Source organism: Macaca thibetana, chromosome 1 (assembly GCF_024542745.1).
Source record: "Macaca thibetana thibetana isolate TM-01 chromosome 1, ASM2454274v1, whole genome shotgun sequence".
Lineage (NCBI taxonomy): Eukaryota > Metazoa > Chordata > Mammalia > Primates > Cercopithecidae > Macaca > Macaca thibetana.
This window is the reverse complement of record NC_065578.1, coordinates 118,909,534-118,937,136: the sequence shown is the minus strand read 5'-3', so window position 1 is coordinate 118,937,136 and position 27,603 is coordinate 118,909,534. Positions and strand designations below refer to the sequence as shown.

Here is a 27,603-nt window from a genome sequence, read left to right as displayed (position 1 = left end):
AACACTGGAAGAAAATATTGACAAATTCAGTTACATTCAAATTTTAAACTTCTGCATGGAAAAAGATCCCATAAACAAAGGCAAGTAGTGGTCCTGATACGCGGAGAAAACGCCTTTCACCATATGTAACAGAACAAGGATTCATTGCCAAAAGTGAAGGAATTCCTACAAATCAACTTCTTCTTCTTTTTTTTTTTTTTTTTTTTTTGAGACAGAGTTTCGCTCTTATTGCCCAGGCTGGAGTGCAATGGCGCGATGTCGGCTCACTGCAACCTCCACCTCCCAAGTTCAAGCGATTCTCCTGCCTCAGCCTCCCGGGTAGTTAGGATTATAGGCATGCGCCACAAATCAACTTTTTTAAAGGATAAAGAACACAATAAAAAAATAGGTAAATATATAAATAGGCAATGCACAGAAGAACTACAAAGTGGTCACTCGTTTCACTAGTTTACAGATTCCTCAACACTAGATATCAAGGTAATATAAATTTTTAAATGTGATATTTTCGGGCATCGTTTTGGCAAAAAGAAAATGAATAATATTCGACATTGGTGAGCATGGAGGGAAACAGGAGTGTACACTGCACGGCCTTTTTGGAGGGCACCTGGACAGTGAGTGGGTATGCACATTTTTAATGGGCATTTCTTTGCAGCCAGCAATGACACCTTAGATGATTGGTAACACACTGAGGAAACACAACCTCCTTTCAAGTGGTCAGCCAGGACCAAAAGTCAAAGTTCAACCAACAAGAAGCAGGCATGGAGCAAGAGGAGAAGGGACCACCCAGAGTCATCTATCTTATCATCTTGTCTCTTTAGCATCAAGTTCCGGAGCCCACATCTCAGGCCCAGTCCTGCTCCAGAGGCTCTACCCAATCATTCCGTTGGGCTTTCAGGGTCCAGCCTTCTTCAATGCTCTCTCCAAAGCTGCCACAATGCTCCTCAAACCTTGCAAACCTACTCCCCACAGACAACACTAGCTGGAGAGCGTGCAGACTCCTCAAAGTCCACCCGCTCTTGTAGCCCCTGAACAAGCACAGAAACAGCACTATTTTTCCTTTCATGAGCACGGCCTCTCTGGATGTATCTCCCTTGTGAAGATTTACGCTGTAGTCTCTGGACTTTTCCCTCAAACCAGCTTTCTTTGGTGCCAGGGAATCTAAGAGTCCCCAGTCAGACTCCTACAGATGAGCATCAGGTCTCACCTGTCCCAAGGGCAGAAACTGTCACTCAGGAGACCTTGGTCCCACATTAGAACCAGATATCCCACACCAGTCAGAGTTAATGAGCTCCCAAGGCCTCTTACAACCTCAACTACCCACTCTATCCACTCATTCAATCAGCACATATTCACAGACAGCCTGAATCCAATCTACCTCCTGCTGAACCCTCAAACCCCCTGCACCCAGGCCCCTTCCCTCCTCAGGCCACAACTCACCCCCAAGCTGCCTGCTCCTGTCCTCTACTTATGCAAACTGCAGCCCTAACCAAATGCACACATCCGCTCACATCCTCTGCAGTTTGCGATTAAAACTTCTCCAGCGCCCAGAGATCCTTCCTCCTCTTTGTCGTTCCCTGGGTGAGGAAGCAAGTCTCTCTCTACACAGCACCAAATTCTGATGTTCACTGCCCTCTGCGTGTGGCTTCTGTGTCTGCACTGTGGCTGGAACAGGCACTTCCCACACTTCCTACAGGTCCTCCCACTCCCCTGTCCTTAGCTGCTGTTCAACGAGAAAACTGCTTGATTTATGGCTGTTCCAGACAAACTGCTAACTCAGCAGTGGGAACCCATTCCCATTCCTCAAGTTCACACATGCTTCCTTTCCCAAGAGGACAAGCTTGGCCTAGGAGGTAATTCTAGCACGGCTGTGCCTCCGACGTAAATCACAGGACAAGACAATGAAACTATCCAGGTCATGTTCCCCAGCTATAGGGGAGGCAGGTCTACCCTGTTCTGCACAAGATGTGTGATCCTGATTAATTTGGTGGTTATTTAACTTTTGCAAACTAAATCCTTGTGTAAAGTCTGGGAACTTGCTATTTTAAGGAGGCTTTGAAAAGAAATCTTGCATGGAAAGATTTACTCCCTTCTTAATCTTTCTTAAAGTTCTGATATGAAGATATGGATGTGCTTCAGTAAATTAAATATCATTACCAGTGTTTAGTTTAGTGGTCCTGACCAGCAATGCTACTTAATGAAACAGAAGAAAATACCAGAATACATCATATGTAAAAAGAGTAAGTATTTCATAAAATTTGTGTGTGTCTGTGTGTACACATATGTATGAGTGTTTAAGTTATGACATAAAACAAATTTCTTATTGTGGGCCACAGTCAAAGTTTAAAAGCTATTGACACATGGTAATATTATTTAAATATTTTCCTGCATATTAGGTATATTTAAGATGTGAGTTCCAAACAAGATGCTTTATTATTTTAAGCCAACGTTTTCCAAACTTTTTCACTGAGACTCATTGTAAGAAACACATCTTTTTTGGTGGAGGGACAGGACAGGGTCTAGTTCTGTTGCCCAGGATGGACTGCATGGCGAGATCATGGCTCACTGCAGCCTCAACCTCCTATGCTCAAGCGATCCTGCCACCAAAGCACCAGGTTGGGAAGAGTGACAGCAACCAGGGCCTCAGCCCTCCACCCTGCTCCCCAGTAGCTGAGGCTACAGGCTTGTGGCAGGTTGCTTAGCTAATGTTTGTATTTGTGTAGAGACAGGGTTTTGCCATGTTACGTTGTCTGATCTCAACCTCCTCGGTTCAAATGACCTGCCTCCTTTGGCCCCCACAAAGCATTGGGATTACAGGTGTGGGCCACCATGCCCGGCCAAGAAACACATTTTTAAGTCGTAATTTCATACTCACATACCACACACATACAACTACACACATAATTGAAACAAAATTCATGAAAAAATACTTATGGCCTTACTATCTGCATTGCTGTCTGATATTTCCTACTTTGTTTTTTAAAATGCTAGTCATGACCCATTAAACTGAACTATGACTTGCTTCAAGTCTGAAAAGCACCACTGAAAGGGCAGGGAGGAATGATTATACTTCCTGACCAGGGGGTGAGTGAGAGGAGACTGCCTGCCCAGAATACAAGGCAGTGGGAACCAAGGCCAGGCCGGGTTCTAGCAATGGGGCCAAAGCTTCCTTCAGCATTAAAGAGATTTCAGTGGGGGAGGGCAGGAGACACTATGCCAGACACCTCTTCATGCAGAATAAAAAGGCATAGTGTAGAAATGAGGGCCCTTCAGTGGGCTGACCAAGGAGATTAATTGGCATTCTGAACCAAACGTGTTGCAAAGACAGACAGCAAAGCTGAGCCCTCCCACCAAACAGTCCAACAATGCCCAGCAGTCAAGTTCACCAACAAACACCCCTCCTCTCCTGCCAAGAGTTTTCAGTGCCTTTAAAATGTTCTCCAAGTTTCAGCACCAGATTCCCAGCATCCACCCAGCTGATTCCTGACTTGTAGAACAACCCCTCATTACGGAAGAGGCCTCCCATTCCTCTCAATTCTGCCCTCCTCCCTCCCTATCCCCACCCCCTCATTGGGGTATCAAGTTTCTAATTTCCTTTAGAGAGGTGAAAGCCCTTGATTGCCACCCTCTCCCCAACTTGGAGCTCTGGTGGAGGTGAGAGTCAGAGGCGGTTCTGGAGGACACCCCACTGTCTTTCCTGGTCGTTCCCCAGAGCCACTGATACCATTTCACACAAGAAATGAGGTGACAGATGTGAGGAGTCTGCCTACTGAGGTCCTGAGCTCTTGCCCACCAATTCGGTGCATGATGATCGGCCCCTTCTCTCCCTTTTCCAGCAAGGGAGCAGGCAGAGGTTAGGGAGCTGGATGGTCTAATTCGGGGCTATGCTCTGTGTCATCTGCTCAACTGTCTCCTGCGTGTTAGCCACGCTCCCTAACCAGGCTACAAACTTCTTGAAGGCAGGGACCAAACTCTTCTGAGTACAGGGCAGGACTGGATACTTGGATATAGTGTCACGCCATGGTGACAGCATCCATGCCAGCAGATACAAAGGCAGACAAAGAGAGCCAGGCAGTTTCCAGGACCACGTGGTTGTGGCACAGCTAAAGCAAAAGCAGCAGCCTCTGCAGTCTAAGGGGTCCTCGGAGGAGGAGATGGCTGAAGGTGGTGGACAGAGCTGAGGCTGGCAGAAGGCGGCTGTGCGATTTGGAGGGTGGGGGAGAATATACCGGATGAGGTGAGGTAGAGACTGGGCAGCTGGGTCGACTACAGAGGTCGAAAGTGCAGGCACTGGAGTGAAGAGTTCACAAAATAAATATCCTGAACAAGGCCACAAAGCGCAGCAGGCCTTTTCAAACACGGTAGATAAAAATTTGAAGTAGATTAATTATATATCACAACAAACGGAGATAAAAATTTACTAAGACTATAAATCATCTGGGAGCGTTTGGGATCGGATTCTAGTCGAGTCTGGTCACTCCCAACCAGCGATAAACCAAAGGTGGGGAGGAGGCTAAATCTGGATCCCAGCGCTCCCCGCCCGTCCCCCTTTCCTCCGAAGGCTCCCAGGAGGCAGAGGGGCGGCGAAAGCAGGGAGCAGTCTTGCATCAGACGAGGGGCGGGTACGTGTTTGCTGCTTTACTAGGGCTGCCTTCCCCTGCAGCTGCCCCAGCAGCCACGAGACTGGCTGGGACTCTGCCAGCGTTCCCCCGTCCCCCGACTCCCCCACCGCCAAGGAAGGCTGGAATCGGCGGGGTCGCCCAGAACTTGGCTGGGAAGAATCGCCAGTCCCTGGGTTCTCCGCAAGGAAGCCACTTTGGCCCCCCTCTTCCGATCCCCTTGCGAGGAGGCGGTTGGGGGGGTGGGGGGAAGAGGCAGCCCGAGGCTGCCAAAACAACTGCGCGCGAAGGCACAGGGGCGCCGCGCTGGCATCCGCGAGCAGCCTGCAGGACCAGTTGGAGCAGCCTGCACTTCGCAATGCTAGCGGGGGCATGCCAACGTGAAAGACGCGGTTGCAAACTAAAAGCAAAGTTTGCTTCTCGCCGCCGTTTGTTCTTCCCTTTTTCTGCCTCCCCCCCACCGCCGTTCCCCACTACCCCCCAATCTCAGGAGGCCTCGGAACTAACTGATACAGGGGCACGTGAGGGGGGCGCCATGGCCAGGGCGCAGTCAGCCTTTTCCCGTGGAGGTTGCCCTGGAGACCTCAATTTTCTCTCGCTCGCCTTACCTGCAGCTCGGCTATCAGCTCCTCTTTGCTAAGGTTCTGCTTTTCCACCACCTGCAGCCCTCCATCTTGCAAGATTTTCCGGCAGCAAGGGTCCAGGCTGTCACTGATGAGCACTTTCCGCAGATTTGCAAAAGCCATTGCTGTAGTTGGCCTCGGAATCTGCCGCTGTGAGTAGAAGTACCTAAGTCAAGAAGTTGCGGTTCGGCCTGGCGAGCTAGAGTAACTGGGCAGTATTCTTGAGCTCCCGCTACCCGTCATCTCCCCCTCCTCCTCCTCCAGTCTCCTTTTGATTGGACGGAAATACTCAAACTCTCCGCGACTCCGCCTCCTCCTCGCGGCTCTGAGCTTGCCAAATCCCCTCCCGCTTTATTTCTCCCGCGATGAATTTCTCCATCTCAGCCAAAGCTCTTACCTACACCTGGTGAGCGTATAAAAAGCACAATTTACGCTGACTAGCTGATGCATATCTGAAAGGAACGGAGAAATACACCTTCTCATCGTGAGAGAAAACCTTCATTTTCACTTTTCCTCCTAAGGATTCATTTATTCCTTAAGAAGCATTTTTTTTTTTTGGGTGGGTAAATGTGCAAGGCACTATGCTAGACGTTGAAGGGAATTTGACTATCAAAAAAATATATCCTCTTTCTTCTGGTGGCCTAACATTCTAGAGTATCAAGCACACAGACGTGGAAAGTTACGTAGTGAAAAGCAATAGGAAGCTTTCTGAGACACCACGGAGCTGTGATTAATTTCAAATTAGTGATGCAATGAGAATTATGAGTTTATAAAAAGAGCGGGGACCCGGTACATTTAAACTAGGCATACTTTGTTAAAGTTATTTATTTCCTTTCCCTCCACTTCCTCTCTAATTATGAAAAAGAAGAAAAGGAAAATGGGATGTCAGTGTGGTTTAATTGACCAAGGAGGCACTTCTCAGTTGCCCTGGAGAAGCAAACTTTGCTTTTAGTTTAAACCCCATAACCGATGTGCTCTCTCATGCCCCATTTTACAGAAATGTCAGAAAATTCAATTTGGGATTAAAGTCACCTAGAATCAGAAGCAGAATCAGAGATGCTCACAGTTGAAATAGAATTCAGCTTTATGGACATATCCAGTCCAACTAACCACTGTATGTTGTGTCATCCTGAGCTATTCATAACTCAAGTGCTAGATCCTTATCCTACATAACTATGCGATATCAATTCAATAAAATAATGAAAATTCTATACTGATAATCCCTAGGCACAAATCAGATTTTTAGACCCAATGTTCCCAATGGGGGAAAAATTGTCTATCTTGTTTACTTGTTCAGATGAATTGTTATTCCTACATTCCAAGACTCATGAGTATTCAAATTATCTGCCTCCCTTGAAGTGCCCAGCAGTACCCTGGGGTCTAGGGACAGACAGGAGACCTATCCCAGGAGGCTTAATGGAGGGCCTTGGGAAGCATCCATTTTTGTAACCGCTTTCCTTCAACTCCTCCTGGGGCTCACTGCCTGCTTCCTTTCTATGTAGAATCTAAACCCTGCTATCTCTAACATGTAATCCCACCCCTTCACACCAAGTCAAACTTCTTGGATACTGTCTGAATGCACAACCCAGAGGGCCTCCTAAGCCTGATCACCCGTTTTCTTTATTTATTATTTATGACCCACCTACTTTTAAAGCAGATCCAAGACACACAATAAAAGACACTTCTAAACAATTAAGAAAATAATTAACAGATAAGAGTCCATTTCCAAGTGAAAAGGAGGGTGTGTGATAATTGTTACATAAGTCAGAAATGTTCTCTCCTTTTAAATTTCTGTAGAATTAACTTCGAGTTATCTCACAGTGCCCTAAGAAATATATTTATGGACTTTTCATGTCTTGTTCCCCATGGACTCTCATTTCCTTAAGATCAGAGACACGACTTTGTATACCCCCAGTAGTACCTAGCACCATGCCTTCCACATCACAAAGGCTCAGAAGAGGTTTGATTCAAAAATTAATTTACCCAGTGCCTCCTATGTGCTAGACCCTGTGACACATAAGACACAAACCCTTTCCTCAAAAAGAAAAAAAACCCAACATTTTAAGAAGAGTACCCCGGCATGGTGGCACACTGCTATAGTCCTACCTACTTGGGAGGCTGAGGCAGGAGGATCGCTTGAGCCCAGGAGTTCAAGGCTGCAGTGAGCCATGATTGTGCCACTGCTCTCCAACCTGGGCAACAGAGTGAGACCTGTCTCTAAAAAATAATAATAATAAAATTTAAAAGGTATAGTTGAAGAATTATAAATAGAGGTGTGCTGGAGTGCTTTGGGAGCAAGGAGGAGAACCACCTCCTGAGGGGCCAGGAAGATTTCCAAGCAAGGTTGCCTTTCAGCTAACCTTCTGAAACTCATTCAAGGCAGCTACTTTGAGAGGCTCAAGGATACAGAGATTGGTAAAACATAACCTGCCTCGAAGCTGCTCATGGTTAACTGCCTAATCTTGAGAGCTGAATATGAATTAGCCAGGAGGAGAAGAAATGACATTTCCAAAGGCTTAGAGTTGTGAGGAGTTGCAACATGTTCATGTCTTCTCTACCATGGCTGATGGGGGATGTCAGTGGGACACCAGGAGGTGAGACTGCAGAGGGGCTAGGGGTTGCTCACGAAGGGCCTTGCCCTGAGGAAGAGTTTAAACTTGACTCCAAAGTTAGTACAGAGGTACCGAGTGATTTTTAGAAGTGATATCATTAATTGTGTTGCTGGCCAGGCTGAGACCTGATACTGCCAATACAGATATATCCCTCACCACTACATCCCAGGATCTCCAACATCAATTGCAAACTAAGGGTTTTTCTTCACTAATTGAGGGTTGGAGTTGGGGAAATTTCTCCCTCTCCCTGTGTTATTGCATCCATCCATAAAACAGGAACTTTGGCCCACTTGGAAGTATTAGGAAAACAGTTCTGCCCTTCTCCTCAGACCCCTCCTTCCATCCCTTCCTCTGGCCCCAACCCCTTGGGAAGAGAAAACCATCCTGATTAGTGAAGTTTGGGGAAAAGTTCCTAGTGCGTGCCCAGGCCAGCCCCTTTTGGCTCTCTCTTTCGAAGCTGAAAGCCTAAGATAATGTACATGCTCCTGCTTCCTTGTGTGTAGTGAATCTGTCAAGGCAGGACCTACCCCTACCTAAGGTTGCAAGCTGTCCAGCTGCTGTGCCTGTAACTCTGAGGATAAAGTTAATGGGGTTAAGGGGGAGGAGAGTAGGAACTCTGTTTTTCTACTTGGAGACCAGCTATGGTATCCAAACTCAAAGCATGAGAAATAAAACAGATATTTTAAGATGTAGAAAATGAGCTGTCATTCACAAAGCAGGCATATCTTGATTTGAATTCAGCTTCTCAAGTTATGAACAATGTGATTTTGGGCAAATTACACTGCCCCTCTAAGACTTAGTTTTCTCCTCTGTAATATGGAATGAGTAGTATGATAGTGCTTCCTTCATAAGGCTTTGGTAGGGATTAAATAAGGCAAAGCATGCAAGTGAGTGTAATCTCTAGTGCTTGACTTTCCTTCACTCATTCACTCAATCAGTGTATATTTATTGAAACCGTAATGTATCAGGCACTGCTGAGGGGGTTGGAAATGAAGCTTTGATTAAGACCGTCTCTGCTCTCATGGAGCTTACATTGTGTTTGAGGATAGAAAATAAATAAATAAACAAAAAAATTGAACTGGATAATCTCAGGGCATATATAATGAATAATGTAAAACCAGATGATGTGAGAGACAGGATCGGGGAGTGGAATCATAGACTTTATGATCAGGAAAGGCCTTCCTGAAAAGGTGGAGCTTGGGTTGAGACTGAAATAAGAAGAAACCGGCTATGCAAAGAATTAAAGAAAAAGAATTCTAAGCAGAAGGAAAAGCAGAACAAGTGTGGCACATTCAAGAAGCCTGCCCAAATATTTCTGTAGTACTTACTAGGTGCCAGGCACTGGAATAACAATGCTGAACAAGTCACGTGTAGTCCCTGCCCAGAGGGAACTTGCAGTCTAGTGTGTGAGCATGTATGTGCTATGTGTGTAGTCTGTGACAGAAAAGCCTCGGAGAAGGTAACGCTTAGGCAGAGATCTGAAGGTGAAGACAGCCAGTGAAGACCGTTTAGAGGAAAGAGAACAATAAGAACAAAGTCCCTTGGGTAGGAAAGTACATGGATTTTTCTAGGAACTGACAGAAGTCAGAACAGCAATGATATAGAGAACATGGGGGAACGTGGCAGAAGACGAGGTGGGAGACATCAGCAGGGGCCACACCACTGGACTTCGGGAGATGCTAGTATCAGAAACCCAATGTAAACTGGTTCAAGGAAAAAAGAGAATGTATTGGCTCAGGTGTGCAAAAAGATCAAGTGTGGACAAAAACATGCCCAGATAGTGTCATTGGCAATCCACGTCTCTCTCACCTGTCTGTTTTCCTCTGGCTTGCTTCATTTCCAGAAAGGCAAAATGTGGCAAGAATGTCACAAGTTAGTAAAGAACATAAAATTCAGCCATATTAGTCTAGCAGTTTAGCAATCCTAAAAGATTGCACTGGTTTTCTAATAATTGCCACAAAATGTCCAGACCTTATCCTCATCAGACTCCCCTGGGCCACATATCTGTCCTTGGATTAGTCACAGTGCCCAGGAGGATGGATATGCGATTTGTCAGTCCTGAATAAAGCAACCATTTCAGATCTGAGGAAAGAATTCATTCTATCTGGAGTATACACTAAAATTGTAAGAAAAGTGGGTCCCCAGAGGAAAATTCAGGGTGCTGAGCTGAAAGAAAGGAAATGGGGATTGGAGGACAAGCTAGGAACACCAACAGTGACTACTCTACCATGGTTAAGAAGTTTAGATTTAATTCTGAGTAGACAAGAAACAATTGATGCGTTAGTTTTAAGGAGGGGACTAATACTAAGTTTTTTAAAGAGCACTCTACATTAACACAGAAGCTACATTTCACAGTGTTTTCGTTATCACAATGACAATGATGATGATGGTGAGCAGGGAGGTGATTCCCTTGTGGGGCACATGAAGGGACAGGATAAGGCACACCTATAACTTGAAAAGGCAACTGTCTGATAGTGAAAACTAAGAATCAATGAATCGTGAAGGAAGTTAACCATCCAAGAAAGTCACCTATCCTGAGAGAAGGCAGATGCAGGAAAAGGGATTGAGGAGACACCAGATCAAAAGAGACTGCTCATCAAAATATAATTGAACATTTAAAAAAAAAAAACCCTGTAACATAATGAATTATAATTTTTCTGTGGAAAGAATATACTAATAGAAAGGGCTAGTTAGCATATTCAACAAAAATGAGCCACCAATAGTCTTGGTTTTTACTGAGAACTGTTCCGAGAGAAAGAGGAAGATCGTGCGTGTGGCAGACAGGGGTCCTGTGGTCATTAGTGAGTTGTACTTTGATGTGGTACAGAGGGAATTCATCAGATGTACAAAAACATGCCTTCTGATTCTACAACTCCCTTTCTTTGCCACGCTTCTGAGTGGTTATTTTGTTTTCCAGATATTCTGATGCCAGTAAAGAGCTGCTGGGTGATCTGTTTCCCACCAGTTCCCGTTGTCTTCAAGTCTTGTGGCAAAAGGAGAAAACAGGCAGAGCGACAAGATGGTTTAAGGGCTCCCTGTCTGCAGGGAAATGCTGCTCAGGTACCCCGGCCAGCCAGTACGGGAGAGGGGAACTGGTAGCACGGTCACTAGATGGGCAAGCTCCACCCTCACACCACTGAACATGGTGGCTTTTTTGGTTTGTATACAAATCTCATGTGAGTTAGTCTGAAACTCTGCTCAACACGAAGGGCTCTGATAGGATCACATTCTTAAATTTATTGATCTGAGGATGAAGCCTGAGCTGTTGCCTTGGAAGTCTCATAATCAGAGAGCTTTCCTCTGATACCTCAAGTTGAAGTTCTTCCCTTCAACTATTGTGCCTCCAAACCTGTTACGGTCACTGAATCCAACAGGAATCTAATGAAAGCTACAAATCTTCTCACCTTCTAAGCTGTGCACTCAGTTTTGAGGATACATATACCTCCTGAAACCTGCTCATGGGCCTCCTAGGATCCCATGAACCTTTTATTGGAATTCCATATGTTATATGGTTTAGGCATGGTAACAAGTGCAAAGTAGGCCTAATAATATGTAAACCAAAAAGTATCTGAGACAGTTCTCAATCAATTTGGAAGATTATTTTGCCAAGGTTAAGAACATGTCCGGAAGACAAGAACACGGAAACAAAGAAACAGTCTGTAGTTTGTGCCTTTCTCCCAAAATTATTTTGAGGGCTTTGATATTTAGCCACGAAAAGTGGACCGGAAGGGGAAGAGGGAGGGTATGGTAATCCACATGCTGCAAGAGAAAAGGAGCAGAGAGGGGAAGAGTCAATTCTGTTTACATCTGGCACCCAGTAAATGCACAACAGGCAGCACAAATCCTCGATTTCTGTCTGTCATTAATATGACATTCAAGCCTTTTTGTTTCTAAACTTAATATAATAGTTTAGAGATTGAAGGATTTTAGATTACATTTTGAAAGATTCAAAGGACAACAACACAATTAGAAGCACTTCCTTAACATGATGGCAGGAGAGAGACAGAGAGAGTGAAGGGGAAAGTGCTACACACTTTTAAACAACCAGCTCTTGTGAGAAGTAATTCACTATCATGAGAACAGCAAGGGGGAAGTCCACCCCATGATTCAGTCATCTCCCACCAGGCCTCTCCTCCAACACATGGGGATTACAATTCGACATGAGATCTTGGTGGGGGCACAAAGCCAAACCATATCATCCTGCCCCTGGCCCCTCCCAAATCTTATGTCCTTCTCACATTTCAAAACAGAATCATGCCTTCCCAACAGTTGCCCAAAGTCTTAACTCATTCCAGCATTAATTCAAAAATCCAAGTCCAAAGTCTCATCTCAGACAAGGCAAGTTCCTTCTGCCTATGAGCCTGTAAAATCAAAAACAAGTTACTTACTCTCAAGATACAATGGGGATACAAACATTGCATAGATGTTCCCATTCCAAATTGGGGAAATTGCACAAAACAAAGGGGTTACAGGTCCCCTGTAAATCCAAAATCCAGCAGGACAGTCATTAAATCTTAAAGCTCCAAAATTATCTCCTTTGACTTCTTGTCTCACATCCAGGCCACAATGACACAAGGGGTGGGCTCCCAAGGCCTTGGGCAGCTAGCTCTACACCTGTTGCTCTGCAGGATACAGCCCTAGTGGCAATTTGCACAGGCTGTCATTGAGTGTCTGTGACTTTTCCAGGAGCATGGTGCAAGCTGTTGGTGGATCTACCATTCTGGGGTCTGGAGGACAATGGCCTGCTTCTCAAAGCTCCACTAGGCAGTGCCCAGTGGGGACTCTGTGTGGAAGGTCCAATCCCACATTTCCCTTCTGCATTGCTCTAGCAGAGGTTCTCCATGAGGGCTCTGCCTTTGCAGCAAACTTCTGCCTGAACATCCAGGCATTTCCATACATCCTCTGAAATCTAGGTGGAGATTCCTAAACCTCAACTCTTGACTTCTGTGTACCTACAGACACAACACCCTGTGGAAGCTGCCAAAGTTTGGGGCTTGCACCCTCTGAAGTCATGGCCTGAGATGTACCTTGGTCCCTTTTAGCCATGGCTGAGACACAGGGCACCAAGTCCCAAGATCGCACAAAGTAGCAAAGCCCTGGTGCCCTGTGTCCTAGGCCTTTGGTTTTTGGATGGGAGGGGCTGCTGTGAAGACCTCTGACATACCCTGGAGACATTTTTCCCATTGTCTTGGCAATTAACATTTAGTTCTTCATTACTTGTGAAATTTCTGGAGTCAGCTTGAATTTCTCCTCAGAAAATTGGTTTTTCTTTTCTATCACATTGTTGGGCTGCAAATTTTTGGAACTTTTATGCTCTGTTTCCCTTTTAAATATAAGTTCCAATTCCAAACCATGTATCTGTGAATACATAAAACAGAATGCTTTTAACAGCAGTCAAGTCACCTCTTGAATGCTTTGGTGCTTAGAAATTTCTTCCACCAGATACCCTAAATCATTTCTCTCAAGTTCAAAATTCCATATATCTCTAGGCCGGGGGCAAAATGCCTTCAGTCTCTTTGCTAAAACATAGAAGGGTTGCCTTTATTCCAGTTCCCAACAAGGTCCTCATCTCCATCTGAGATCACCTCAGCCTGGACTTCATTATCCATATCACTATCAGCATTTTGGTCAAAATTATTCAACAAGTCTCTAGGACGTTCCAAACTTTCCCACATCTTCTCGTCTTCTTTGAGCCCTCCAAACTGTTCCAACCTCTGCCTCTTACCAAGTTCCAAAGTCTTTTCCACATTTTCAGGTATCTTTATAGCAGTGTCCCACTCCTGGTACCAATTTACTGTAGTAGTCCACTTTCACACTGCTATAAAGAACTACCTGAGACTGGATGATTTATAAAGAAAAGAGGCTTAATGACTCATAGTTTTGCATGCTTAACAGGAAGCATGACTGGGAGGCCTCAGGAAACTTACAATCATGGTGGAAGGTGAAAGGGAGGCAAACACCTTCACATGATGTCAGGAAAGAGAATGAAGAAGAAAGCACTGCACACTTTTAAACAACCAGCTCTCGTGAGAACTAATTCACTATCTTGAGAAAAGCAAGGGGTAAGTCTGCCCCCATGATTCAATTACCTCCCACCAGGCCCCTCCTCCAACACATGGGGATTGCAGTTTGACATGAGATTTGGGTAGGGGCACAGAGCCAAACCATATCATCAAGTATCTATTTCCTGGAATGATTAACTGATTAAGCATGCCTGAGGCCAAAGTTGAGCAAGATAGAAAATGTTTCCTATTCTCCAACCAGTTCAAGGGGCTGGAATTTTAGTCTTTGGAGCTTGGTACTATAGGCAAAAAATTTGAAAGAGCTATTTAAGGAGGTGCCCCTGAGACACAGGGAATGCTGCTTAGGTGCACCTAGGTAGTAGAGAGGAGAGAGGTGAGGGGATGCATTGTCCCCACTCTTCTATTCATTCTTTCCACTGGAGGGAAGTTCAGATTTTCCCTCTGAATGTTCTAGTCTAAGTCTGTTGAAGTTAATTGACAATAGATGGAGTAATAGGGAAAAAAGGCATACAATCTTATTAACAAAGCACAGTGAAAAAGCAGGAAAATAATAATAATAATAATTATTATTATTATTTATTTATATTTTTTGAGATGGAGTCTCGCTCTGTCACCCAGGCTGGAGTGCAGTGGCCGGATCTCAGCTCACTGCAAGCTCCATCTCCCAGGTTTATGCCATTCTCCTGCCTCAACCTCCCGAGTAGCTGGGACTGCAGGCGCCTGCCACCTCGCCCAGATAGTTTTTTTTTTTTTTTTTTTTTTTTTTTTGTATTTTTTAGTAGAGACGGGGTTTCACTGTGTTAGCCAGGATGGTCTCGATCTCCTGACCTCGTGATCTGCCCGTCTCAGCCTCCCAAAGTGCTGGGATTACAGGCTTGAGCCACCGCGCCCGGCAAGCAGGAAAATTATTATCCAATAACCTAATGGGAAGAGATGGAGGATGTAGGCAATTCTTCTGAGGTACAGTAAATGATTATTAGAGAGAATGAATGGACCCAGGAAACAGAAATTAACTTGTAGAATGCGAATGAGCCTGAGAGACAGATTAAAGTGAAATTAATCAAATAATCACACAAATGAGAATACATTTATAGCCTAGGATAAATGTACTATAGAATTGGTTCTTTGAGAGTTTTTAACAAAAGAACTTAATCAAGACTTGTGGAAGAAGGAGGAAGAAGAGAATTGAGGTTTCTTTGAGGGAATGAAGATCCAGATGATATCTGAAGAAAGCTGAGATATAAACTAGCCCTCTGAATCTCTCATGGGGAAGAGACACAAAGGGGGAAAGAGTGCTCCAGGCAGAGGAAACAGAGTGAATGCAGATACTTTGGGGTGGCAGAATGGGAAGTGATCATGGAATGTTCATGAAACTGAAAGAAGGCCAGTGTGGCCAGAGTCCAGAGAGCAGGGTATGCATAGGTATGCACAGACTGTCATTCTAGTATCTCCAGGACTTGTGACTGTGTCACTGACAGAGATCGTTGTATCATCACTGTGATCATCAGCAGAGAAGCAGAAAGGAGGCAAACTCAGTTGTGTAGGCAAGTGGGGCAAGAACCTGGAAATTCAGACTTTCACTGTTAATATAATGTAAGAACGTGGAAGTTATATCCAAATGAAAGGATCTTCTGCAGTTTGAGGTGTAGTCCTCTATCACAGCATTGAAGACTCAATCACTGTCATCAATGCGTAGAGAAGATGCAGTCTGATCCCTTGATGCCACTAGAATCTTAGGCAGGACTGGGTTGGAAGAGGGCCCTGGCACTGTCACTCTTTTGATAATTGCCATGCACATAGAAAGTGGAATTCAAGACAAAATGAGCATCTCTAAGAAGACACCAGCCAGAAAGTTTCTTTCCATTCCATTCCTGCCGTTCCTCAAGATGAATCAGAAAGACCTATGGAGAACAGAGGTACTTGCAGCAAAACGTACTTTCCTGAAAAACCTTTACCATCCCACGCCCCCACCCCCAAAAATTCCAGGCTCTAAAGTCAGATTTCCTCAACACATATCAAGTCCAAGATACTTCTATAGCTCAGTACACATGAGATTTCAGAATACAAATATATATATACAAATATTATATATATGGATGAAATTAGTTACAAATTCATAGTCCCCATTTATTGTTTGCATTGATTGTACTGGAGGCATTAATCTTTCTTTTTTCCAAGTTCTTCTAGTTTTACTGCTTTTCCAGACAGCAAACTCTCTTCTTCATTCCTTATCTTGATCTTGGAATTACTCTTCTCTCTTTTTAGGTTGCCTTCTCATACCTTCAGGCCCCAGTTGCCCTCTCTCTAAGCCTTCATGTCCTCAAAGAGGCAGCATCCTTTTCTAACCAGGCTCCATGTCCTGTTCAGTGACTTCTGATAAAACATTTAACATTACATTTTAGGGCAATCTGGAATAATTCCTTGACCAACCTACTATCATCTAGGCTCATTCTTCTGTATTGGAGCCCTAATCTCTTACTTGTATTTTGGGGAGTGAAAAGGCCTGGGGCAAAAATGGGTAGCTACCTGCAGTTCTACTACCAACTTTGAATCTGTTTCAGTAAAAGCTCTGACTAACACATTCTTACTAAAGTACAAATGACTGATACAATTTTAATATAACTTCTCTCACACTTATTTGTATGCATATTCCATTTATTCAAATAAGATCTTATATTTACGTATGAATTATATATTTCACAAAATAACAATAACTTGGTAATGTAGAACAGAGTGATATTATCAGCACCATTTTCAAAATAAGAAAATTGGGGCACAAAGAAACTGCATAGGATTTCTGCTTCCAGCCAAATAGAATAACAGAGTCCAGGTTTACCCTCCTACCTGAAACAATTGAAACAATGGACAAAATGCATGAAGCAATGGTCTTTGGAGATACTGGTCATTGGGTGACAAAAGACAGTGATCTCTGAGACACAAGAAATACACAGGGTATATCCTATGATTGCCCGAGCTTACTGTATAGAGAGAGTAGGTTACAGGGCAGGCATGAGGAAACCTGGTGGAGTCCAGTGGTCTCCCTGACTTAAGGAAATCAAGCTGTGTGACAGAGAATGTTGCAGAGAAGAGAGGTAAAAGTTGAGATAATTCTGGAGATCAGCAGAAGAGTCCCTTAGAATTTTTAGCTGAGACTAGCCATGGCATGCGTGTGTTAACACTACTGGAGGAAAAGGAAAAACCTGCAAGGATTAGAGGGAGCAATCTCTAAAGCTCACACAGGCCAGGAATCATTCCTATTCTCACCAGCCAGACTGAAAACTAAAACCTTCATAATTTATGGGCCGCTGGGCCTTGCCTCAGTAAAAGGGAAAAATTAGCTCCAAACTAAGCATGGCTTACTTCCCGTCTAAAAAAGCTTAAAAGAAATTCCTGAAAGGATCAAATTGTTCCCAATTAACTTGACCATGTCCCAGAACAACTTGAGAATAGAAAAAAATATATATATATAAAAAAATATATAAATATATATAAAAAAAAATATATAAATATATATATATATACACACACACACACACACACACAATGAAAGCCAGCATGCAACAAGGTAAAATTCTCAATATATAGAATTCAATTTTTAAAATTACCAAACATGAAGTTCCAAGATGGCCAAATAGGAACAGCTCCAGTCTGCAGCTCCCAGTGTGATTGACCCAGAAGATGGGTGATTTTTGCGTTTCCAACTGAGGTACCTGGTTCATCTCATTGGGACTGGTTGGACAGTGGGTGCAGCCCATGGAGGGTGAGCTGAAGCAGGGCTGGGTGTTGCCTCACCTGGGAAGTGCAAGGGGTCAGGGGATTTCTCTTTCCTAGCCAAGGGAAGCTGTGACAGATTGTACCTGGGAAAACAGAACACTCCCACCCAAATACTGTGCTTTCCCCAAGGTCTTAGCAACTAGCAGACAAGGAAATTCTCTCCTATGCCCATCTCAGTGGGTCGCCAGACCATGGAGCCTTGCTCACTGCTATCTCAGCAAACTGAGATCCTACTGCGAGGTGGCAGCCTGGCTGGGGGAGGGGTATCCAACATTGCTGAGGCGTGAGTAAGTAAACAAAGCAGCCAGGAAGCTTGAACAGGGTGGAGCCCACTGCAGCTCAGCAAGACCTACTGCCTCTAGACTCCACCTCTGCGGGCAGGGCTTAGCTGGAAAAAAGGCAGCAGACAACTTCTGCAGATGTAAATGTCCCTGTCTAACAGCTCTGAAGAGAGCAGTGGTTCTCCCAGCATGGCGTTTGAGCTCTGAGAATGGACAGACTGCCTCCTTAAGTGGGTCCCTGACCCCCGTGTAGCTTAACTGGGAGACATCTCCCAGTAAGGGCCAACAGACTCCTCATATAGGACAGTGACCCTCTAGGATGAAGCTTCCAGAGGAAGGATCAGGCAGCAATATTTGCTGTTCTGCAGCCTATGCTGGTGATACCCAGGCAAATGGGGTCTAGAGTGGACCTCCAGCAAATTCCAACAGACCTGTAGCTGAGAGACCTGAATGTTAGAAGGAAAACTAACAAACAGAAAGGAATAGCATCAACAAGCTGGATGGAGAATGACTTTGACAAGTTGACAGTACTAGGCTTCAGAAGGTTGGTAATCACAAACTTCTCTGAGCTAAAGGAGCATGTTCGAATCCATCACAAGGAAGCTAATAAACCTTGATAAAAGGTTAGACAAATGACTAACTAGAATAAACAGTGTAGAGAAGACCTTAAATGACCTGATGGAGCTGAAAACCATGGCATGAGAACTTCATGACACATGCACAGGCTTCAATAGCTGATTAGATCAAGTGGAAGAAAGGGTATCAGTGATTGAAGATAAAATTAATGAAATAAAGTGAGAAGACAAGGTTAGAGAAAAAAGAGTAAAAAGAAACGAAGAAAGCCTCCAAGAAATATGGGACTATGTGAAAAGACCAAATCTATGTTTGATTGGTGTACCTGAAAGTGATGGGGAGCATGGAACCAAGTTGGAAAACACTCTTCAGGATATTATCCAGGAGAACTTCCCCAACCTAGCAAGGCAGGCCAACATTCAAATTCAGGAAATACAGAGAACACCACAAAGATACTCCTCGAGAAGAGCAACCCCAAGACACATAACTGTTAGATTCAACAAGGTTGAAATGAAGGAAAAAATGTTAAGGGCAGCCAGAGAGAAAGGTTGAGTTACCCAAAAAGGGAAGCCCATCAAACTAACAGCAGATTTCTCAGCAGAAACCCTACAAGCCAGAAGAGAGTGGGGGCCAATATTCAACATTCTTAAAGAAAAGAATATTTAACCTAGAATTCCATATCCAGCCAAACTAAGCTTCATAAGTGAAGGAGAAATAAAATCCTTTACAGACAAGCAAATGCTAAGAGATTCTGTCACCAGCAGGCCTGCCTTACAAGAGCTCCTGAAGGAAGCACTAAACATGGAAAGGAAAAACCAGTACCAGACACTGCAAAAACATGCAAAATTGTAAAGACCATCAATTCTATGAAGAAACTGCATCAATTAATGGGCAAAACAACCAGCTAACATCATAATGACAAGATCAAATTCGCACATAACAATATTAACCTTAAATGTAAATAGGCTAAATGTCCCTCTTAAAAGACACAGACTGGCAAATTGGATAAAGAGTCAAGACCCATCAGTGTGCTATATTCAGGCAACCCATCTCATGTGCAAAGACACACATAGGCTCAAAATAAAGAGATGGAGGAAGATCTACCAAGAAAATGGAAAGCAAAAATAAAGCAGGGGTTGCAGTCCTAGTCTCTGATAAAACAGACTTTAAACCAACAAAGATCGAAAGAGACAAAGAAGGCCATTACATAACAGTAAAGGGATCAATTCAACAAGAAGAGCCAACTGTCCTAAATATATATGCACCCAGTACAGGAGCACCCAGATTCATAAAGCAAGTCCTTAGAGGCTTACAAAGAGACTTAGACTCCCACACAATAATAATGGGAGACTTTAACACCTCACTGTTAATATTAGGCAGATCAATAAGACAGAAGATTAACAAGGATATCCAAGACTTGAACCCAACTCTGCACCAAGCAGACCTAATAGACATCTATAGAACCCTCTACTCCAAATCAACAGAATATACATTCTTCTCAGCACCACATCACACTTATTCTAACATTGACCACATAATTGGAAGTAAAGCACTCCTCAGCAAATGTAAAAGAACAGAAATCACAACAAACTGTCTCTCAATCAAATTAGAACTCAGGATTAAGAAACTCACTCAAAACCACACAACTACATGGAAACTGAACAACTTGCTCCTGAATGACTACTGGGTAAATAACGAAATGAAGGCAGAAATAAAGATGTTCTTTGAAACCAATGAGAACAAAGACACAACATACCAAAATCTCTGGGACACATTTAAGGCAGTGTGTAGAGGGAAATTTATAGCACTAAATGCCCCCAAGAGAAAGCAGGAAAGATCTAAAATCAACATCCTAACATCACAATTAAAAGAACTAGAGAAGCAAGAGCAAACAAATTCAAAAGCTAGCAGAAGGCAAGAAATAACTAAGATTAGAGCAGAACTGAAAGAGATAGAGACACAAAAGACCCTTCAAAAAATCAATGAATCCAGGAGCTGTTTTTTTGAAAAGATCAACAAAATTAATAGACTGCTAGGAAGACTAATAGAGAAGAAAACAGAAAACAATCAAATAGATGCAATAAAAAAATGATAAAGGGGATATCACCACCAATACCACAGAAATACAAACTACTATCAGAAAATACTATAAACACCTCTACGCAAATAAACTAGAAAATCTAGAAGAAATGGATAAATTCGCCAGGTGCGGTGGCTCAAGCCTGTAATCCCAGCACTTTGGGAGGCCGAGATGGGCAGATTACGAGGTCAGGAGATCGAGACCATCCTGGCTAACACGATGAAACCCCATCTCTACTAAAAAAATACAAAAAATTAGCCAGGCATGGTGGCGGGTGCCTGTAGTCCCAGCTACTCGGGAGGCTGAGGCAGGAGAATGGCATAAACCCGGGAGGCGGAGCTTGCAGTGAGCTGTGATCCGGCCACTGCACTCCAGCCTGGGTGACAGAGCGAGACTCTGTCTCAAAAAAAAAAAAAAAAAAAAAAAAAAAAAAAAAGAATAATTTCCTGGACACATACACCCTCCTAAGGCTAAACCAGGAAGAAGTTGAATCTCTGAATAGGCCAATAACAGGCTCTGAAATTAAGGCAATAACTAATAGCCTATCAACCAACAAAGGGCCAGGACCAGATGGATTCACAGCTGCATTCTATCAGAGGTACAAAGAGGAGTTGGTATGATTCCTTCTGAAACTATTCCAATCAAAAGAAAAAGAAGGAATCCTCCCTAACTCATTGTATGAGGCCAACATCATCCTGATACCAAAGCCTGGTAGAGACACAACAAAAAAAGAGAATTTTAGACAAATATCCCTGATGAACATCAATGTGAAAATCCTCAATAAAATACTGGCAAACCGAATCCAGCAGCACATCAAAAAGCTTATCCACTACGATCAAGTCAGCTTAATCTCTGGGATGCAAGGCTGGTTCAACATACACAAATCAATAAACAAAATCCATCACATAAACAGAAACAATGACAAAAACCACATGATTATCTCAATAGATGCAGAAAAGGCCTTCAACAAAATTCAACAGCCCTTCATGTTAAAAACTCTCAATAAACTAGGTATTGATGGAACATATCTCAAAATAATAAGAGCTATTTATGACAAACCCACAGGCAATATCATACTGAATGGGCAAAAGCTGGAAGCATTCCCTTTGAAAACTGGCACAAGACAAGGATGCCCTCACTCACCACTCCTATTCAACATAGAATTGGAAGTTCTGGCCAGGGCAATCAGGAAAGAGAAAGAAATAAAGGGTATTCAATTAGGAAAAGAGGAAGTCAAATTGTTTCTGTTTGCAGATGACATGATTGTATATTTAGCAAACCCCATCCTCTCAGCCCAAAATCTCCTTAAGCTGATAAGCAACTTCAGCAAAGTGATACAAGATCAATGTGCAAAAATCACAAGCATTCCTATACACCAATAACAGACAAACAGAGAGCCAAATCATGAATGAACTCCCATTCACAATTGCTACAAAGAGAATAAAATACCTAGGAATCCAACTTACAAGGGATATGAAGGACTTCTTCAAGGAGAACTACAAACGACTGCTCAACAAAATAAAAGAGGACATAAACAAATGGAAGAACGTTCCATACTCACAGACAGGAATACTCAATCTCGTGAAAATAGCCATACTTCCTGAGGTAATTTATAGATTCAATGCCATCCCCATCAAGCTACCAATGATTTTCTTCACAGAATTGGAAAAAACTACTTTAAAGTTCATATGGAACCGAAAAAGAGCCCGCATTGCCAAGACAATCTTAAGCCAAAAGAACAAAGCTGGAGGCATCACGCTACCTAACTTCAAACTATACTACAAGGCTACAATAACCAAAACAGCATACCAAAATGGAGATATGGACCAAGGGAACAGAACAGAGGCCTCAGAAATAACACCACACATCTACAATCATGTGATTTTTCACAAACCTGACAAAAACAAGAAATGGGGAAAGGATTCCCTACTTAACAAACAGTGCGAGGAAAACTGGCTAGCCATATGTAGAAAGCTGCAACTGGATCGCTTCCTTACACCTTATACAAAAATTAATTCAGGATTAAAGACTTAAATGTTAGACCTAAAACCATTAAAAACCCTAGAAGAAAACCTAGGCAATACCATTCAGGACATAAGCATGGGCAAGCACTTCATGACTAAAACACCAAAGCAATGGCAACAAAAGCCAAAATAGACAAATGGGATCTAATTAAACTAAAGAGCTTCTGCATAGCAAAAGGAACTATCATCAGAGTGAACAGGCAAAGTACAGAATGGGAGAAAATCTTTGCAATCTACCCGTCTGACAAAGGGCTAATATCCAGAGTCTACAAGGAACTCAAACAAATTTACAAGAAAAAAACAAAAAACCCCATGAAAAAGTGGGCAAATTATATGAACAGACACTTCTCAAAAGAAGACATCTGTGTAGCCAACAGACACATGAAAAAATGCTCATCATCACTGGCCATCAGAGAAATGCAAATCAAAACCACAATGAGATCGTGTCTCACATCAGTTGGAATGGCAATCATTAAAGAGTCAGGAAACAACAGATGCTGGAGAGGACGTGGAGAAATAGGAACTCTTTTACACTGTTGGTGGGAGTGTAAACAAGTTCAACCATTGTGGAAGACAGTGTGGCAATCCCTCAAGGATCTAGAACTAAAAATACCATTTGACCCAGCAATCCCATTACTGAATATATACCCAAAGGATTATAAATCATGCTACTATAAAGACACATACCTTCATATGTTTATTGATGTTTATTGCAACACTATTCACAATAGCAAAGACTTGGAACCAACCCAAATGGCCATCAATGATGGACTGGATTAAGAAAATGTGGCACATATACACCATGGAATACTATGCAGCCATAAAAAAGGATGAGTTCATGTCCTTTGTAGGGACATGGATGAAGCTGGAAACCATCATTCTCAGCAAACTATCACAAGGACAGAAAACCAAACACCGCATGTTCTCACTCATAGGTGGGAATTGAACAATGAGATCACTTGGACACAGGGTAGGGAACATCACACACTGGGGCCTGTTGGTGGGGTGGGGGCCTGGGGAAGGGATAGCATTAGAAGAAATACCTAATGTAAATGACGAGTTGATGGGTGCAGCAAACCAACATGGCACGTGTATACCTATGTAACAAACCTGCACGTTGTGCACCACATGTACCTAGAACTTAAAGTATAATAATAATAATAATAATAATAATAATAAATTTACCAAACATGCAAAGAAGCAGGAACATGTGACCCATAATGAAGAGAAAAAAATCAATAGACGGAAATCAACCCAGAACTTGACACAGATGACAGAATGAGTAGGCAAGAACATAAAAACTATTATGATAACCATATTTCATATATTTAAAATACTAAAAGGAATATTGGGCCAGGCGCAGTGGCTCAGGCCTGTAATCCCAGCACTTTGGGAAGCCGAGGCGTGTGCATCATATGAGGTCAGGGGTTCGAGACCAGCCTAGCCAACTTGGCAAAACCCCATCTCTACTAAAAATACAAAAAATTAGCCGGTTGTGGTGTTGGGCGCCTGTAATCCCAGCTACTCGGGGGGCTGAGGCTGGAGAATCACTTGAACCTGGGAGGCGGAGGTTGCAGTGAGCCAAGATTGCACCACTGCACTCCAGCTCCAGCCTGGGCGACAAGAGCAGAACTCTGTCTCAAAAAAAAAAAAAAGAAAAAAAAATGAAAAGAAAAAGAAATATTGAACATGTTAAGTACAGACATGAAAGATATATAAGGCCGGGCGCGGTGGCTCAAGCCTGTAATCCCAGCACTTTGGGAGGCCGAGACGGGTGGATCACGAGGTCAGGAGATCGAGACCATCCTGGTGAACATGGTGAAACCCCCTCTCTACTAAAAAATACAAAAAACTAGCCGGGCGAGGTGGCGGCGCCTGTAGTCCCAGCTACTCGGGAGGCTGAGGCAGGAGAATGGCGTGAACCCGGGAGGCGGAGCTTGCAGTGAGCTGAGATCCGGCCACTGCAACTCCAGTCCGGGAGACAGAGCAAGACTCCGTCTCAAAAAAAAAAAGAAAGATATATAAAAGACTCAAACTTCTAGAGATGGAAGTAACAATGCCTGTGATGAAAAAAATCACTGGATGGGGGATAACAGCAGATTAGACATTATGGAAGAAAAGGCTGGTGAACTTTAAGATATATTAATATAAATGACCCAAAATGAAACACTTTGAAAAAATGATGAGAAAAAGTAAACAGAGGATCAGTGAGTTGCTGGAAAATATCAAGTGGCCTAATATCAATGCAATTGGAGTCCCCAAAAGAGGTCAGGGGACAAAGTAGGAGAAAAAAAATTTGAAGTAACAATAGCCAAAAGTTTTTCAAGTTTGTTGAAAATTGTAAATCAACAAATTCAGAATCTCAGTAAACCCCGAGCATAAAATATAGGAAAAAAGACACCAAGTATCACATAATAAAATTGCTAAAAACAAAAAAAAATTCAAACAGGGACAAAGAAAAAATCTTAAAAGCAGCCAGGGACCAAAACCAAAACAAAACAAAACAAAAAAACATGCTAAATATAGAAGAATAAAGATAAGAATGATTGCAGATTTCTCATCAATGCAAGCCAGAGGAAAGTGGAGCAACATCCTTAAAGTACTGAAAAGGGAAAAAAATCTATCAACAAGTATTCTATAACCAGCAAAAACACCTTTCAAAAATAAAGATAACTTTTTCAAACTACAAATACTGAAGGAATTAATCACCAGCATACTTTCACTATTTAAAAAAATCTTAAAGGAAGCCCTTCAGCAAAGTAAAATGATACCAAATGGAGATCTAGATCCACACAAAGAAATGAAGAGTCCCAGGAATGCTATCTATGTGAGCAAATACAAAGATGACTTGCCCAAAGTCAGAAAGTGGTAGAGCTGGGACTTGAGTGCAGGGCTTTTGACACCAAGGTCAATCTTAACCCACTACACTGCAGCTGCGTGTAACTCTGCCATTAATTTAAATTAACAAACACTGATTACATTCTTATTCTATACAAAGTTGGTACAACATTGGTAGTGTTGCGGGGGAAATCTAAGAGTAAATGAAGTACATGCTCTGCTCTCAAAGGAGCTTGTCTTCTATTTGGAGAATCAGAGATAAAAAGGAAAGGGAAGTTTAGGGAAGAGTGTGGGAAGTTCTGAATATGTCCTGAGAGTGCAACTCTACCATCAAAATTAGAATGCTGATAAAGTGAGTCCACTTTCAAATCGAGAGCAGGGTCATTTTATCCATTAAGGATTACAGGTCCAAGAGCCCAAGATCTGTGATGATCTTAAAACACTACTCAATGACAGTTGAAGCTGATTCTGGCATTAGAATATTTAAATAAAAACACAATACCTGTTCTTTCATTTGACAGACATTTATTGCCATGGGCTGTAAAGAATGCTGAGAATGTAAAAACTGGAACAAGGCACAGTGTTACTACGATCAGTATTATCAAGCATCAACAAAGTGGAATGGGCCACATGTCAGCTGGTTAGTTCAGAGGAGGGCTAGATCACTGGGGGCTAGCATTCCTGGAAGTCTCTATGAGCTAAGCCTTCAGAAGGATAGACTAGAACAGGCAGTGAAGCGGGATGAACCGGTCCAGGGGGTTCTGAGCACAGGTGTGGAAGCAACAATGTGCATAGGAGGTTGGTGGAAGTGAAGAGAAGGACCCTAGTGTGCCTGTTGAAAAAGGAAAGAAAGGGGAGTAGTTTGAAAGAGTAGGCTATGGAGAAGCTTTTAATGTAGAGATTGACAGGGGGCTCAGGCTATTAATAGGCAAAGAAAAGACAAACTAATGGGTAAATTCTAGAATCAAATCCAAGATTACATATTCATTGGTAACTTGCTTCAACTATAACCAGTTATTAGACAATGTATAATCTATATAGTAAGCAATATGTTTTTTATTCTGCAGAGGGCAAACAGGGACTCTAAGGAAATTAGATTGGCAGGTAAGGTATAAATTAGCAATCTAGTAATCAGAAGCCATCCCAATGACTTGACTCCATGTTGACTTACAGACTGAGATGTTATCCATTCAGTTAGGCCACAGTGGCTATATGATCTTTGATCAATCGCTTCTCCTCTATGTGTCTCAATGTCTTCATCTGAAAAATAGAGTTGTTGTAAACACGTCCTGAAAAATAAAATGGATGTGAAAATGCTATGAAAACACAGTTCCTAAACAACTGTTATTTGTTATTATTATACAGTAATGAGGACTAAGAGACATGATTCCACACCCATTCATCATTTATTCTTCTGTATAAGTTTGAAGAGTATATGCTTGATATAAAGAAGGCAAACATACTCAAAGATGACCATTTTTTCTATTATTATACACCATTGTCATTGAACCTGTTTTTCTTGCAGTCATTTTCTGTATTGATCTTTCCTTTGCTACAGTGTCTCTTCTTGCTTCGTCCAGCTAAACAAGATTATAAAATATACATCGAATGCAAGTCAAACAAATGAAAGAGTTGAAGTGTGTGGTATGAACATTTATTTAACTATTTGTTTATTCACACTAATTGTTCAATGGAAATAGTCCAGAAATTATGCAAATAAGAAAAAAAAATCTACATCCTTAAGGAGCTCACAGTAGGAGGGTCACATAGTCATGTAAATAAACACTATCACAAAAGAATGTAAAAGGGCTTTGGAGGAGGGTGCTCCCAGATGCTCTAACAGAAATCAGATTGGCTGGGAGGCAGGGCTGGGCTGAGGAAGCTTCCAATGCCAGGGACCACTGGAGCAATCTAGTAAGTAAATCAGGCTTTGTGCAGAGGGAATGAGATGCCTAAAAGGATCAAAACATGACAAGCCATAACATATCCAGGAAACTGCAATAAGATTAGTAATTTCAGAGTATAGGTTATAAGGGAGTAGTGATGATGTCCATACAAGATAATGGACATCAGCCTGGTCAAGAAGAGCTGTGCAAAGGAGTATGCACAATCAGGGGGAAAAAAAGTGCAGCAGTGAAGGAATAGATTGTACAATAAGG

General features: G+C 42.7%; 2 protein-coding genes across 3 annotated transcripts in view; one reads left to right on the top strand and one right to left on the bottom strand.

Annotated features, from left to right (window-relative positions):
* PHGDH (phosphoglycerate dehydrogenase) overlaps positions 1-5,659 on the bottom strand; it is a 30,417-nt gene extending 24,758 nt beyond the window's left edge. The window contains exon 1 of one of the 2 annotated variants that reach the window (XM_050748620.1): positions 5,225-5,659. In XM_050748620.1, coding sequence (XP_050604577.1) covers positions 5,225-5,362 — 138 coding nt within the window. In that variant the 5' untranslated portion in view covers positions 5,363-5,659. Of the gene's footprint in view, positions 1-1,437; positions 1,761-5,224 lie in introns of those variants that run through there. The other variant, XM_050748629.1, reaches the window with a different exon arrangement.
* The window catches only part of LOC126931138 (RNA polymerase II subunit A C-terminal domain phosphatase SSU72-like), a 223,881-nt gene that overhangs the window by 72,839 nt on the left and 123,439 nt on the right, over positions 1-27,603 (top strand). The window lies entirely within an intron of this gene.